Source organism: Coregonus lavaretus (assembly GCF_964263955.1).
Source record: "Coregonus lavaretus genome assembly, chromosome: 27".
Taxonomy (NCBI): Eukaryota; Metazoa; Chordata; class Actinopteri; order Salmoniformes; family Salmonidae; genus Coregonus; species Coregonus lavaretus.
The window spans coordinates 40768695-40784096 of NC_140014.1; the positions used below are offsets into that span (position 1 = coordinate 40768695).

Genomic DNA, 15402 nt, shown 5'->3' on the forward strand with positions numbered 1-15402 from the left:
CCCATTCCTTACTAGTTTTGTGTGTATTGGGTATATGTTGTGAAATTGTTAGATATTACTTGTTAGATATTACTGCACTGTCGGAGCTAGAAGCACAAGCATTTCGCTACACCCGCTATAAAATCTGCTAAACACGTGTATGTGACAAATAAAATGTGATTTGATTTGTTTTATATAAACGCATAATTGGATTAGATGAAGCAGCCCATATGTCCCATTTGCAGTCAGGGGAAAACAACTTCATCTCCTGTGATTCTTAATAAGTTGTTACCATGCTGCTCCTCTATCAGTAACCTATATGAAATACCTGATCTAAACTTCCAATCCTAGTTGATCTAGCTATCAGGTGCAACAACAAAAAAACTCCTGACTACTGATGCCCCCTGGTGGTCACACTCAGTGTTAGGTAAAAACATGTTTTTACAAATTGTGCCACTGAATGATCTCTGTAACCAGCAGAGGATATTAATCTTACATAGATTCATTATTAGAAGTTTAAACTTGAATGCCTGTTACAGCAGTTTATGATATGTGCTGTTTCAGGACTTATTTGCATGCACAATTCAACAATTAGCTTGAACTTGAAATTAGTATTCTACAAAGAGGCTTATGAAAAAAGAACATTTTATTTTTTCTTCAAAAAAAGTCAATGTTTGTTGGCTCTGTAGTGTGTGGATGTGATAACTGTACAAAGTTAGCTGACTACATTTTAAAGACTACAAGCCCCAAGATCCGAAAGTAGGTTAGAATGATTCTGACGTCACGCTCCAGGAAATTGCAGTATGTACACAATGGACCTTCGAGGAAGTTAGTAAGAGCATATTCTTTTTTGTTGTTGTTGAAAATATATCTTGAACGACATTTTAAATTGATATAAATTTAGCTTGTTCTGTAACCTTTACATTTCAGCAAACGAATTTGCGTAATTTACTGTTTGTTTGTTTTCTCCTAAATACTGACCACTAGATAGTTGAGCTATATGTAACGGTAGCTAGCTTCCATCTGCCCAATTCCTATCTATAGCTCACTGTGTTTTAATAGAGTTACCTAGCTAATGATGTTCTCGGTTTGACTAACAAGTTAGAATTGCAAACTAAGTCAGCCAGTCCCAGCATATTTAGCTAGCTAACTAGTGTGTTTGATGGCACTGATACTGCTTTTGTCCGTTGGAGGAAGAGGAAGATGACAGAGTAGGTGAATGACGCGCTGACTGAGCCACCAGACCACAGCGGGAACTGCGACTGACTGACGGACAGCGAGGCAGACAAAGAAGAGGAAGAATGCCGAGGAGAAAACAGTCGAACCCACAGCCCGTGAAACGTAAGTAAAGTGTAATAGCCTAGCTAGCTACTAGCCATGCTATCGACTGGGCAGTGAAGGAGTTATCACAAAGCTAACTAGCTGGATGGCCTTTGAGTCTTGGTTACATCTTTCAATGTCAGAGATATTTTGCTACGTGTACGTACTACAGGAGTGATCCCTAGCTCATGGATGGTAACTAGATTAACTGTAACCTTAATCAATCAAATCCATCTTTGTACTGATTTGAAGTCTTGGGTTTGGATAGTTACATTATCTTTATTTATATATAACTTTGATACAGGATTAGGTCATTTAGTAACCGAGTTGAGGTGTACACAGTTGCTAAACCCCCGCCAGCTTACACAACTGAACACACTTTTTATTTTCTCGATCTCCTTTGTGTGTCATGCATGTGTGCATGATTATATGTTGGGTCACCTGGTGTCATCCTCCTCTATACACTCATGGATGTGTTTCATCTCATCCTGGACTTCCTCTCTTCCCCCTCTCTACTTCCTGTCTCCACTTCCTCTACAGGCTCACCCCTGCCTGACCTTCTCTCCCTATCTCCCTTTCCCACTCTCCCTTTCCCACTCTCTCTCCCGCCCTCCCCCCTCTCTCCCGCCCTCCCCCCTCTCTCCCGCCCTCCCCCCTCTCCCTCACCCCCCCTCTCCCGCTCTCCCCACCTCTCTCTCCCTCACCCCCCCTCTCCCCCGCTCTCCCCCCTCTCTCCCCCCTCTCTCCCCCCTCTCTCTCCCGCTCTCTCCCCCTCTCTCTCCCGCTCTCTCCCGCTCTCCCCCCTCTCTTTCCCGCTTTTCCCTCATCTCTCCCGCTTTCCCCCCCTCTCTCCCGCTTTCCACCCTCTCTCTCCCGCTCTCCCCCTCTCTCTCCCGCTTTCACCCCCTCTCTCCCGCTTTCCACCCCTCTCTCCCGCTTTCCACCCTATCTCTCCCGCCTATCTCTCCCCCTCCCCCCTCTTTTGTGTATTATAGTAATTATGTTGTGTGTATTATAGTAGACGGTGTAGTGTAATGATGTTGTGTGTATTATAGTAGACGGTGTAGTGTAATGATGTTGTGTATTATAGTAGACGGTGTAGTGTAATGATGTTGTGTGTATTATAGTAGACGGTGTGGTGTAATGATGTTGTGTATTATAGTAGACGGTGTAGTGTAATGATGTTGTGTATTATAGTAGACGGTGTAGTGTAATGATGATGTGTATTATAGTAGACGGTGTAGTGTAATGATGTTGTGTGTATTATAGTAGACGGTGTAGTGTAATGATGATGTGTATTATAGTAGACGGTGTAGTGTAATGATGTTGTGTATTATAGTAGACTGTGTAGTGTAATGATGTTGTGTGTATTATAGTAGACGGTGTAGTGTAATGATGTTGTGTGTATTATAGTAGACGGTGTAGTGTAATGATGATGTGTATTATAGTAGACGGTGTAGTGTAATGATGTTGTGTATTATAGTAGACGGTGTAGTGTAATGATGTTGTGTGTATTATAGTAGACGGGTGTAGTGTAATGATGTTGTGTAGTATAGTAGACGGTGTAGTGTAATGATGTTGTGTGTATTATAGTAGACGGTGTAGTGTAATGATGTTGTGTATTATAGTAGACGGTGTAGTGTAATAATGTTGTGTGTATTATAGTAGACTGTGTAGTGTAATGATGTTGTGTATTATAGTAGATGGTGTAGTGTAATGATGTTGTGTGTATTATAGTAGACGGTGTAGTGTAATGATGTTGTGTATTATAGTAGACGGTGTAGTGTAATGATGATGTGTATTATAGTAGACGGTGTAGTGTAATGATGTTGTGTATTATAGTAGACGGTGTAGTGTAATGATGTTGTGTGTATTATAGTAGACGGTGTAGTGTAATGATGTTGTGTATTATAGTAGACAGTGTAGTTTAATGATGTGTGTATTATAGTAGACGGTGTAGTGTAATGATGTTGTGTGTATTATAGTAGACGGTGTAAAGATGTTGTGTATTATAGTAGACGGTGTAGTGTAATGATGTTGTGTATTATAGTAGACGGTGTAGTGTAATGATGTTGTGTATTATAGTAGACGGTGTAGTGTAATGATGATGTGTGTATTATAGTAGACGGTGTAGTGTAATGATGTTGTGTGTGTTATAGTAGACGGTGTAGTGTAATGATGTGTGTATTATAGTAGACGGTGTAGTGTAATGATGTGTGTATTATAGTAGACGGTGTAGTGTAATGATGTGTGTATTGCAGTAGACGGTGTAGTGTAATGATGTGTGTATTATAGTAGACGGTGTAGTGTAATGATGTTGTGTGTTATAGTAGACAGTGTAGTGTAATTATGTTGTGTGTATTATAGTAGACAGTGTAGTGTAATGATGTTGTGTATTATAGTAGACGGTGTAGTGTAATGATGTTGTGTATTATAGTAGACGGTGTAGTGTAATGATGTGTGTATTGCAGTACACGGTGTAGTGTAATGATGTTGTGTGTATTATAGTAGACGGTGTAGTGTAATGATGTTGTGTATTATAGTAGACGGTGTAGTGTAATGATGTGTGTATTGCAGTACACGGTGTAGTGTAATGATGTTGTGTGTATTATAGTAGACGGTGTAGTGTAATGATGTTGTGTATTATAGTAGACGGTGTAGTGTAATGATGTGTGTATTGCAGTAGACGGTGTAGTGTAATGATGTTGTGTGTATTATAGTAGACGGTGTAGTGTAATGATGTGTGTATTATAGTAGACGGTGTAGTGTAATGATGTGTGTATTATAGTAGACGGTGTAGTGTAATGATGTTGTGTGTATTATAGTAGACGATGTAGTGTAATGATGTTGTGTATTATAGTAGACGGTGTAGTGTAATGATGTTGTGTGTATTATAGTAGACGGTGTAGTGTAATGATGTGTGTATTATAGTAGACGGTGTAGTGTAATGATGTTGTGTGTATAATTGTAGACGGTGTAGTGTAATGATGTTGTGTGTATAATAGTAGACGGTGTAGTGTAATGATGTTGTGTGTATTATAGTAGACGGTGTAGTGTAATGATGATGTGTATTATAGTAGGCGGTGTAGTGTAATGATGTTGTGTATTATAGTAGACGGTGTAGTGTAATGATGTTGTGTATTATAGTAGACGGTGTAGTGTAATGATGTTGTGTATTATAGTAGACGGTGTAGTGTAATGATGTTGTGTGTATTATAGGAGACGGTGTAGTGTAATGATGTTGTGTGTATTATAGGAGACGGTGTAGTGTAATGATGTTGTGTATTATAGTAGACGGTGTAGTGTAATGATGTTGTGTGTATTATAGGAGACGGTGTAGTGTAATGATGTTGTGTATATTATAGTAGACGGTGTAGTTTAATGATGTTGTGTGTATTATAGTAGACGGTGTAGTGTAATGATGTTGTGTGTATTATAGGAGACAGTGTAGTGTAATGATGTTGTGTATTATAGTAGACGGTGTTGTGTAATGATGTTGTGTGTATTATAGTAGACGATGTAGTGTAATAATGTTGTGTGTATTATAGTAGACGGTGTAGTGTAATGATGTTGTGTATTATAGTAGACGGTGTAGTGTAATGATGTTGTGTGTATTATAGTAGACGGTGTAGTGTAATTATGTTGTGTGTATTATAGTAGACAGTGTAGTGTAATGATGTGTGTATTATAGTAGACGGTGTAGTGTAATGATGTTGTGTATTATAGTAGATGGTGTAGTGTAATGATGTTGTGTATTATAGTAGACGATGTAGTGTAATGATGTTGTGTATTATAGTAGACGGTGTAGTGTAATGATGTTGTGTGTATTATAGTAGACGGTGTAGTGTAATGATGTGTGTATTATAGTAGACGGTGTAGTGTAATGATGTTGTGTGTATTATAGTAGACGGTGTAGTGTAATGATGTTGTGTATTATAGTAGACGGTGTAGTGTAATGATGTTGTGTATTATAGTAGACGGTGTAGTGTAATGATGTTGTGTATTATAGTAGACGGCAGTGGCGGCTCCTGAAAAAATTCTCAGGGGGGGGCAATTTTTCTGATGATTTAGGTGACCTACACACATTTTAAAAAAGATATGTCCAGCAACAACATGAAGACAGGGGCAGCATATAAGTCAATACCAGAAGCATTTATTGACTGATCTCAAAAGTGTTGGCTTACCAGGGTTGGTGGAGCCCTCAGTTTCATCTTTGCCTCGCAAAGCTAACTCAAACACTCCGCAAAACTTCACACACTGGATTAGCCGGCTGAGGATGTGGCGGTTCTTGCTAATGTCGTAGTAAATATATTTGTTATAGTGAATATGGAATATGATATGTTGAGTAAAATGTTGTGCTAAGATCTATTTAGGTCAGGAGCTGGTTATAAGTTATGTTCCTATCCAATAACAATGGACAAAAGGGTCCTATCTTGTCAGCCTTGTCAGTTTCAGTTCTCCAGTAAACTTGTGATTATCAACACTAACCTCATCGTTGTGGCGGCGGACAGCTAGCCTGTATCCCTCATCCAGTTGAGTGGGAATGTTCACTCTCCCCAAAGCAGACAATCTCAAACAGCTATCCATGTGGGTCTTTGACAGCTCATGTTTCTTAATCTTTCCTGAAAGATGGTGCATGTCCGTTACACACCAGTCGCTGTCCAAGCGGTGCTGTCTGCCGTGCCGCCTTCAGGGTGAAAGAGTAAGCAGGGGGTAGCAGAAGACTGCATTAGCTACATCGCAGCCTGCTAGCCAGGTTTTTCGTTCGTACCAATTTTTGGAAAATCCTCGGGTGTAGGACTTCCCCCCTTTAGTAGAAACCTGTTGAATTATTAAATTTGGTCTGGGAGGTCCTAATTGTTTCGTTGCCAATTTATCTTCATTTGTTCGCCGACAAAAAGGAACTTCTTTCAAAGACACAATCGAGTTGGACTGAAGCCTAGCCATTTTGATAGTAGTAGTGAATTGATTGAGGCTGCTACCCGCTCTTTTCTTAGTTACGTTCATGGTTATGTTACGTATGACGAAAGCGCGTAAGTGCAAGCCCTCAGAAACCCATAGAGATTGTATTGAAAGCTCTGATATTTGAAAAAAATAGATTTTACATGGGAGTCTATGACAGACTTCTGGGCGATTTTCAACCTGACTGAAATCGCCCCAAAAGGGGGGGGGGGCCATTTGAAGCACGACTTTAGCCTGATTGGACATTTAGTGGCACTGTGGCAGATCAGACGTCTAGATTACAACACTGATAACTACTGTTGCCGTGATATAATTGATTAGAAAAAAAATCCCTTCCTTTTCCCGTTTGGCAGTGCGTCGCCCATATCGCCCTATTGAACACACCGCCCCTGGTAGACGGTGTAGTGTAATGATGTTGTGTGTATTATAGTAGACGGTGTAGTGTAATGATGTTGTGTATTATAGTAGACGGTGTAGTGTAATGATGATGTGTGTATTGCAGTAGACGGTGTGGAGAGTGATCCAGGATGCCTGGTTCTGGACAGTGACTTCCTGCTTAGTGGAGAGCTCTGTGAGTTTGGAGACACAGAGATCATGGGACTGGACAGAGACACAGGTCAGATACACACCCACACGCACGGATTTCCGAGTCCTTGACTAAATGCTGTTGTATCCCCCCTCTCTAACCCCCCCCCCCCCCTCGCTCTCCCTCTACAAGGTATGACGGAGTTCTCTCTGAGTGATGACAGCTCCAGCAGCCTTCCAGCTCCGGATGACTCCACCTTCCCAGCCTTCCTCTCCTGTAAGGGGTGTGGTCAACTGATTGGGGCCGACCTTGACCTAGGAGCGGGACTACACTTGGGGGCGGGACTCTACTGCACGACCTGTGAGGAGGGGGTCCAATCAGAATCGCACACAGCCTTGGCGGACACCTCACAAGGGGAGGAGTCAACCCCAGCCGTCCAATCCCACGGGAGGAAAGACAGGAAGAGGAGTAAGGCGGGTGATGAAGAAGCCTGTATGAAGCTGAACGCGTGCTCTCTGTGTAGTTTCTCCTCTCGCTACTCCAACCATCTAAAACGCCACATGAGGACCCATGATGGAGAGAAGCCCTACCACTGTCCCCACTGCCCCTACGCCTCTACACAGAGGGTCAACATGCAGAGACACACACGCACACACACCGGGGAGAAGCCCTACCTCTGCAACGCTTGCAGCTACGCCTGTAGTTCCCTGGGGAACCTGCGGAGGCACCAGCGCTCACACAGCCAGGAGCCCCGGCCGCAACGCACACACACGCTGACGAGACGCAGCAGACGGAAACACACACACCGGGATAACGGTGAAGGTAAGGGTACACAGTCAGTACAAACACACACCGGTCCGGTATGGCTCATTTGGTAGAGCATACGTTAAATGTATGCACGCATGACTGGAAGTCGTTTTTTTGAGCAAAAGTATGTGGACACCTGCTCGTCAAACATCTCATTCCAAAATCATGGGCATTAAATATGGAGTTGGTCCCCCCCCCCTTTGCTGCTATAACAGCCTCCACTCTTCTGGGAAGGCTTTCCACTAGATGTTGGAACATTGCTGCAGGGACTTGCTTCCATTCAGCGACAAGAGCATTAGTGAGGTCGGGCACTGATGTTGAGGGGATTAGGCCTGGCTCGCAGTCGGTATTCCAATTCATCCCAAAGGTTTTCGATGGGGTTGACGTCAGGGCTCTGTGCAGGCCAGTCAATTTCTTCCATACCGATCTCGACAAACCATTTCTGTATGGAGCTCGCTTTGTGCACGGGGGCATTGTCATGCTGAAACAGGGAAGGGCCTTCCCCAAACCTTTGCCACAAAGTCCGAAGCACAAAATTGTCTAGAATGTCATTGTATTCTGTAGCGTAAAAATTTCCCTTCACTGGAACTTTGCTTATTTGAGCTGTTCTTGCCATAATATGGACTTGGTCTTTTACCAAATAGGGCTATCTTCTGTATACCAACCCTACCTTGTCACAACACAACTGATTGGCTCAAACACATTAAGAAGGAAAGAAATTCCACAAATTAACTTTTAACAAGGCACACCTGAAGCTGGTTGAGAGAATGCCAAGAGTGTGCAAAGCTGTCATGAAGGCAAAGGGTGGCTACTTTGAAGAATCTAAAAAATTAAATATATTTTGATTTGTTTAACAATTTTTTGGTTACTACATGAATCCATATGTGTTATTTCATAGTTTTGATGTCTTCAATATTATTCTACAATGTAGAAAATAGTACAAATAAAAGCAAAAACCCTGGAATGAGTACTTTTGACTGGTACTGTACACACACACCTGCTCAACACATTTACCCAAACAGCGTTGAAGGTACTCACTCATACTCTGAGTGATATGTTAGAGAATAGAGGATGGTTTTAGTGAGAACATTATGTCGAGTGGCGCAGTGGTCTAAGGCACTGCATCGCAGTGCTAGCTGTGCCACTAGAGATCCTGGTTCGAATCCAGGCTCTGTCGTAGCCGGCCGCGACCGGGAGACCCATGGGGCAGCGCACAATTGGCCCAGCGTCGTCCAGGGTAGGGGAGGGAATGGCCGGCAGGGATGTAGCTCAGTTGGTAGAGCATGGCGTTTGCAATGCCAGGGTTGTGGGTTCGATTCCCAGGGGGGGCCAGTATGAAAAAAATAAAAAATAAAATAATGTATGCACTCACTAACTGTAAGTCGCTCTGGATAAGAGCGTCTGCTAAATGACTAAAATGTAATGTAAAATGTCTGTAGTACACAGCTCCGAGTGAAAGGAGAAGTGTTGGTTAACTTCCTGAAACTGTTATAAAAGAGGAAGAACCTGTTTGGTTGGCTGGTTACGGAACTAACGGTCATTGGGTTGTGTATAGGGGTGTAAAGTTTCCACTCTGATGCTGCATTTGTAGCCATGTGGGAGGTGGGAATTTACCAGTTGTGAAGTCATAAATACCAGTTGGATGCATTCATGTGATTTGAACTCGTTGAGAAATGCAGATTGACTAATGGCCAACAAGCTGTGTCAACCATGAACTAAAAGTACAGCCATCATGCTGGTAAACAAATTATAGTGTTCAAAAACCATATTAATATATTGCTTTTTATAAATAATGTTTTGTTACATTTAACTGCCTAAATAAATAATAAATAAATAAAATGTTGTTATAGAGGCCATTTCCTTAGTAGATGACCAAGGTCCCAGCTCAGCTGGTAGAACACGGCGCTTGTAACGCCAGGGTAGTGGGTTCGATCCCCGGGACCACCCATACACAAAAATGTATGCACGCATGACTGTAAGTCGCTTTGGATAAAAGCGTCTGCTAAATGGCATATTATATTATTATTATTATATTACTGAACAGTCCGTCACACCCCTAGTTGTGTGTTAATGTGTGTGTAATGTTCTCTCCTCCAGATGCCGTGGTGTCAGACCTGACAGTGTGTGTGAGGGAGGACTCTGATTTCCTCCAGACCCCACTCCTCCCCCGTCTCCCCCCCTCCGCCCCCCTCCCTGACCTCCTCTTCCCCCTCTGCTGTCGATCCTGCGGCCTCACCCTGGAGGGAGAAGGGGGAGAGACAGAGGGGGAGGGCGGAGGGCTGGTGTGTAATCAATGTTCTGAGTCACTCATCTCCAAGAAACCAGGCTCCCCCAGCCCCAGCCCCACTGACACACCCAGTAACACACTCCAGCCAGGAGCCAGTAAACTGTACCGCTGCCCTCTCTGCCCCTTCCTCTCCCTCTACCCCAACCACCTGGCTCGACACGCCCACACCCACAGCGGGGAGAAACCCCACCGCTGCCCGCAGTGCTCCTACGCCTCGGCCCACCTGGACAACCTTAAACGCCACCTCCGGGTCCACACAGGGGAGAAGCCCTACCGCTGTGCCCAGTGCGCGTACGCCTGCGGGAACCTGGCCAACCTGAGGCGCCACGAGAGGATTCACTCTGGAGCCAAGCCGTTCCACTGCTCTGTGTGCGGCTACAGCTGTAACCAGAGCATGAACCTGAAGAGACACATGCTGAGACACACGGGGGAGAAGCCTTACGGCTGTGCTGAGTGTGACTACACCACGGGACACTGGGACAACTACAAACGCCACCAGAGGAAACACGGACACAACGCCGACAGCTGGGATAAACACACACACCAGGACACTACTGCAGCAGACTGCGAGGACTGGAACACACAGGAGAAAACTGACACACCACCACATTCCACAGACCAACACTGGGTTCAAGAGACAGGGATCCATAGCCAGAGAGAGGGAGAGATGTAGCCGGGGGGGGAGGGTGTGTGTGTGTGTGTTACACTGGTGACCCCTTCCTCTGCTCTCAGGCCTCAGAGGGGCGGGGCTTATCTCAGGTGCCTTTAGAGGCGGAGCTACATGAGTTGTTTTTCTTGATCTGAATGCTGCACTGACTTTTACCTTGGGCATTAAATGGCGTGTGGGCGTGCCATTCGAGATTGATCTTGTTTTTAAATCAGTGGATCCAATGTTTGAAATTGTTTTGATTGAGTTGTAGCCCATTTCAAAATCATGTATTTCATGTTTGTGTGACAAAGAATATTTTTTTTTGTAAACTGCAATGAACCTAATTGTGAAAGTGTTTATTTTTGATGATATTTGAGTTATTTTGTTAATAATAATTATTTCAACAATGTTTCACAGCTGAGTGCAAGGCTACTCAGCGAATAGACTGGGCGACAGTCACGCTGCCTTATACATTTCTCCAATACTGAAATAAAGAACCTTTGTGGGTTTGTGCTCGTAATCGGAGTGGTTTGCAGATTGGTTTGGGTGGGATGTGTGATGCTGGTAGTCCATCGACAATATATTTCTTTCTCTCTAGTTTAGGGTATGTGGCTGTGTCAACAGGTGTTTCCTGACTGAATGGTGGGGGGTGGGTGGGGGTGGGGGGTCATATTATCAGGGACCCTTATGCAAAACGTGACTGGGATAGTAGTAAGATAGCAGACGCTCTCAGATCATCTACGCATGCACTTTTCAGTGTTTCTCTAAAGTGTGTGTGTGTCTGTGTGTGTGACCGAAGCACACAGAAGATGAGCACCAACACCCATGGGCCTGGTAGGATTCAACTTTATCATATTGTTGTTATATTCTCTGGTCATTACTACCTGGTAGGATTAAACTTTATCATATTGTTGTTATATTCTCTGGTCATTACTACCTGATAGGATACTTTGTTATCATGATTCATATAGTGGGGAAAAAAAGTATTTAGTCAGCCACCAATTGTGCAAGTTCTCCCACTTAAAAAGATGAGAGAGGCCTGTAATTTTCATCATAGGTACACGTCAACTATGACAGACAAAATTAGAATTTTTTTCTCCAGAAAATCACATTGTAGGATTTTTAATGAATTTATTTGCAAATTATGGTGGAAAATAAGTATTTGGTCAATAACAAAAGTTTCTCAATACTTTGTTATATGCCCTTTGTTGGCAATGACACAGGTCAAACGTTTTCTGTAAGTCTTCACAAGGTTTTCACACACTGTTGCTGGTATTTTGGCCCATTCCTCCATGCAGATCTCCTCTAGAGCAGTGATGTTTTGGGGCTGTCGCTGGGCAACACGGACTTTCAACTCCCTCCAAAGATTTTCTATGGGGTTGAGATCTGGTGACTGGCTAGGCCACTCCAGGACCTTGAAATGCTTCTTACGAAGCCACTCCTTCGTTGCCCGGGCGGTATGTTTGGGATCATTGTCATGCTGAAAGACCCAGCCACGTTTCATCTTCAATGCCCTTGCTGATGGAAGGAGGTTTTCACTCAAAATCTCACGATACATGGCCCCATTCATTCTTTCCTTTACACGGATCAGTCGTCCTGGTCCCTTTGCAGAAAAACAGCCCCAAAGCATGATGTTTCCACCCCCATGCTTCACAGTAGGTATGGTGTTCTTTGGATGCAACTCAGCATTCTTTGTCCTCCAAACACGACGAATTGAGTTTTTACCAAAAAGTTATATTTTGGTTTCATCTGACCATATAACATTCTCCCAATCCTCTTCTGGATCATCCAAATGCACTCTAGCAAACTTCAGACGGGCCTGGACATGTACTGGCTTAAGCAGGGGGACACGTCTTGCACTGCAGGATTTGAGTCCCTGGCGGCGTAGTGTGTTACTGATGGTAGGCTTTGTTACTTTGGTCCCAGCTCTCTGCAGGTCATTCACTAGGTCCCCCCGTGTGGTTCTGGGATTTTTGCTCACCGTTCTTGTGATCATTTTGACCCCACGGGGTGAGATCTTGCGTGGAGCCCCAGATCGAGGGAGATTATCAGTGGTCTTGTATGTCTTCCATTTCCTAATAATTGCTCCCACAGTTGATTTCTTCAAACCAAGCTGCTTACCTATTGCAGATTCAGTCTTCCCAGCCTGGTGCAGGTCTACAATTTCGTTTCTGGTGTCCTTTGACAGCTCTTTGGTCTTGGCCATAGTGGAGTTTGGAGTGTGACTGTTTGAGGTTGTGGACAGGTGTCTTTTATACTGATAACAAGTTCAAACAGGTGCCATTAATACAGGTAACGAGTGGAGGACAGAGGAGCCTCTTAAAGAAGAAGTTACAGGTCTGTGAGAGCCAGAAATCTTGCTTGTTTGTAGGTGACCAAATACTTATTTTCCACCATAATTTGCAAATAAATTCATAAAAAATCCTACAATGTGATTTTCTGGAAAACAAATTTTCAATTTGTCTGTCATAGTTGACGTGTACCTATGATGAAAATTACAGGCCTCTCTCATCTTGTTAAGTGGGAGAACTTGCACAATTGGTGGCTGACTAAATACTTTTTTCCCCCCACTGTATATGTTAGACCGATTCTGTAATGACTTTAGAGGAAAGACCAATCTGTAGCACTAGCAACTAACACTTTATAACAACACAATAACTGTAGTGGAGGTTTGGTTCTGAGTTTGGGGGTCGGTGTCTGTCCCAGTTTCTCTCTGCCTTGTAGGGGAGTTCCCATCCGAAGCCGTTCCCCGGAGACATCCTGGAGTTTCCTCTGAATAAATACTTCTCCCATTTTGGAATTTATTACGGCGAGAGAGATGGGAGTGCCATATGTAGCACATCTTACCTGCAGAGGTCTGTGTCCACACAGGACCGTAACCAGGGTTTGGGTTTTATTGAGCCCCCCTCCCAGCCATTATCACATTGGTTGCTGTAGCTTCATTCACCGATCTACAAACACAGCCTATTAGCTATACGATTAGCCGCTACACATTAACTCAGCACCGGGATTAAAAACTATTAAATATGTACAGAGGGATCTGTTAGCAGACAAATTATTTAGTAAACAAAAAAAAGTCTGCTTTACATAAAAAAAATTGTGGTTGCAGTTTTACAGCTAATTTCCTGCAATTCTACACATTTTGACATGGTTTGGGGAAAAAGTTGTGCAGTTTTATAGCTATTTTCCAGCAATTATACACATTTTGCCATGACTCATGCCATGTTAATATGATATCTGAGTGACTAACAAAATCATTGGGGGGCCCCCTGAAGATCAGGGGCCTCATTTATAACCGTTGCGTACATTTGACACTAAATATCTGCGTGCGCCATTTCTGAAAACACCATGTACAAAATAATTATAAACTTGGCGCACGCCATACATGTGCATTTTCCCCCAACATAAATCTGACCCATCCTGAAACTGCACGCGTGAAAACTAGTATTAAAAACTCAGCCTGAAAAAACGCCCAACATTTGTGGTGACAATATTACACCCTTATTTGCTGTGAAAGTATTGGAATTAGCCCAGGGAAGTTACTAAAATAATTAGCAATGGCAAACTTGATTAAATGTCTGTTGGCAGAACGTTTAAAACTTTTACAATGACATTTGCTTTATCTGCAGTTTAAAAAAAACCTGTAAACAGATCGTTTGATTTCAATCACATTTTTGCGTTTACTTTTTCCCGAACCTAAATATGCTGCACTGCCTGCTAATTCTGAAACATTGTCTAGAAGCCTACTGTATGTCTACTCAGATTGTTATTATTATTGTTTTACTACAGTAGGCCTACTTATAGCAATAGCCTACACGCGCGAAGCAAAAATATCAACTGTCTGTTCATGTTTGAAATTCGACTGAATATTACCATATAAAAACTGCGCTCCCTTTCAGATGTATAGAGAAAAATAATTATAGGCCCAATTAAATGAGAGATGTGTATGGTAATGTGTTGTACAAGCAGTCAGAATTAGACGTTCGTTCATGTTTCGCAAAACGTCAAATTTAGAAGTTGTTCCAAATGTCACATTTGGAAGTGTTTAAGGTTAGGTTAGGTTGGGGGGGGGGGGGGGGGAATAAGCGTTTCATATTTGCACGACATACTTACTTGCCAGCTTGCAATACAATATTTCAACCACTACCAGATGTGCGTACTAAAGTTTGTGGGGTGGCAAGCACATTCTCATGTCAAGCAAATTTGTTATAAATGCCAACTACATTTTGGGGTAAATGTTTTATGTACGCACAGATTATAAAGGAGGCCCCTAAAAAGGCTGCACTGCCCTCGAATTCAGAAACATTGTCAAATACAACTACAATAGGCCCACTTACAGTGGTAACCTACACACCTGTTTCACAATTTGCGGGCAGTGTAGCATAATTAGGTTTGGGGGAAAGTAAATGCAAAACATTATTGAATTCAAACGATCTGGCTACAGGTCCACAACAATTTGCAATTGTTTTTGTGTTACTATACTTGAGGACTTTTTGGGGAACAACAATTGATTCCCATTCAAAAACCTATTTTCCCTAATTCTTAAACCTAACCCTAATTCTAACCCTGACCCTAAACCGTAAGGTAAGCTGTGCAACAATGTCTGATGTGATTGGTTGTAGATTGAGAAGCTTGGTTGTGATTGGTTACAGATTGAGAAGGTCTACGCCCAGATCCTGCCCACCTGGAAGAAGCTGTTTGAAAAGAAGCTGTAACCATGACGACAACAGTGGCCGTGTTATAGATTGGAACTCTGTCTACAGTTTAATTCCCTCCAGTTTGGTGTGGATCATGAGGTACAACAAGGAGAATCATAACAGATGACAATTTAAGAGTACATATTGTTTTTTAAATGAAACTCCATATCCAGTG

General features: G+C 42.8%; 1 protein-coding gene across 3 annotated transcripts; it reads left to right on the plus strand.

Moving 5' to 3' along the window:
* Positions 1 to 770: 770 nt before the first annotated feature.
* Positions 771 to 11039, plus strand: LOC311102737 (zinc finger protein 513-like). 3 transcript variants are annotated; one of them, XM_084144112.1, is made up of 5 exons: positions 771 to 807; positions 1173 to 1320; positions 6764 to 6877; positions 6980 to 7609; positions 9692 to 11039. In XM_084144112.1, exons 2-5 carry the CDS (start codon positions 1281 to 1283, stop codon positions 10552 to 10554), a joined length of 1647 nt encoding a protein of 548 aa, XP_084000238.1. In that variant the 5' UTR covers positions 771 to 807; positions 1173 to 1280; the 3' UTR covers positions 10555 to 11039. The 3 variants fall into 3 exon arrangements, with proteins under 3 accessions (XP_084000238.1, XP_084000240.1, XP_084000239.1); XM_084144114.1 differs by having other exon boundaries at positions 6767 to 6877; XM_084144113.1 differs by having other exon boundaries at positions 784 to 811.
* Positions 11040 to 15402: the final 4363 nt, after the last annotated feature.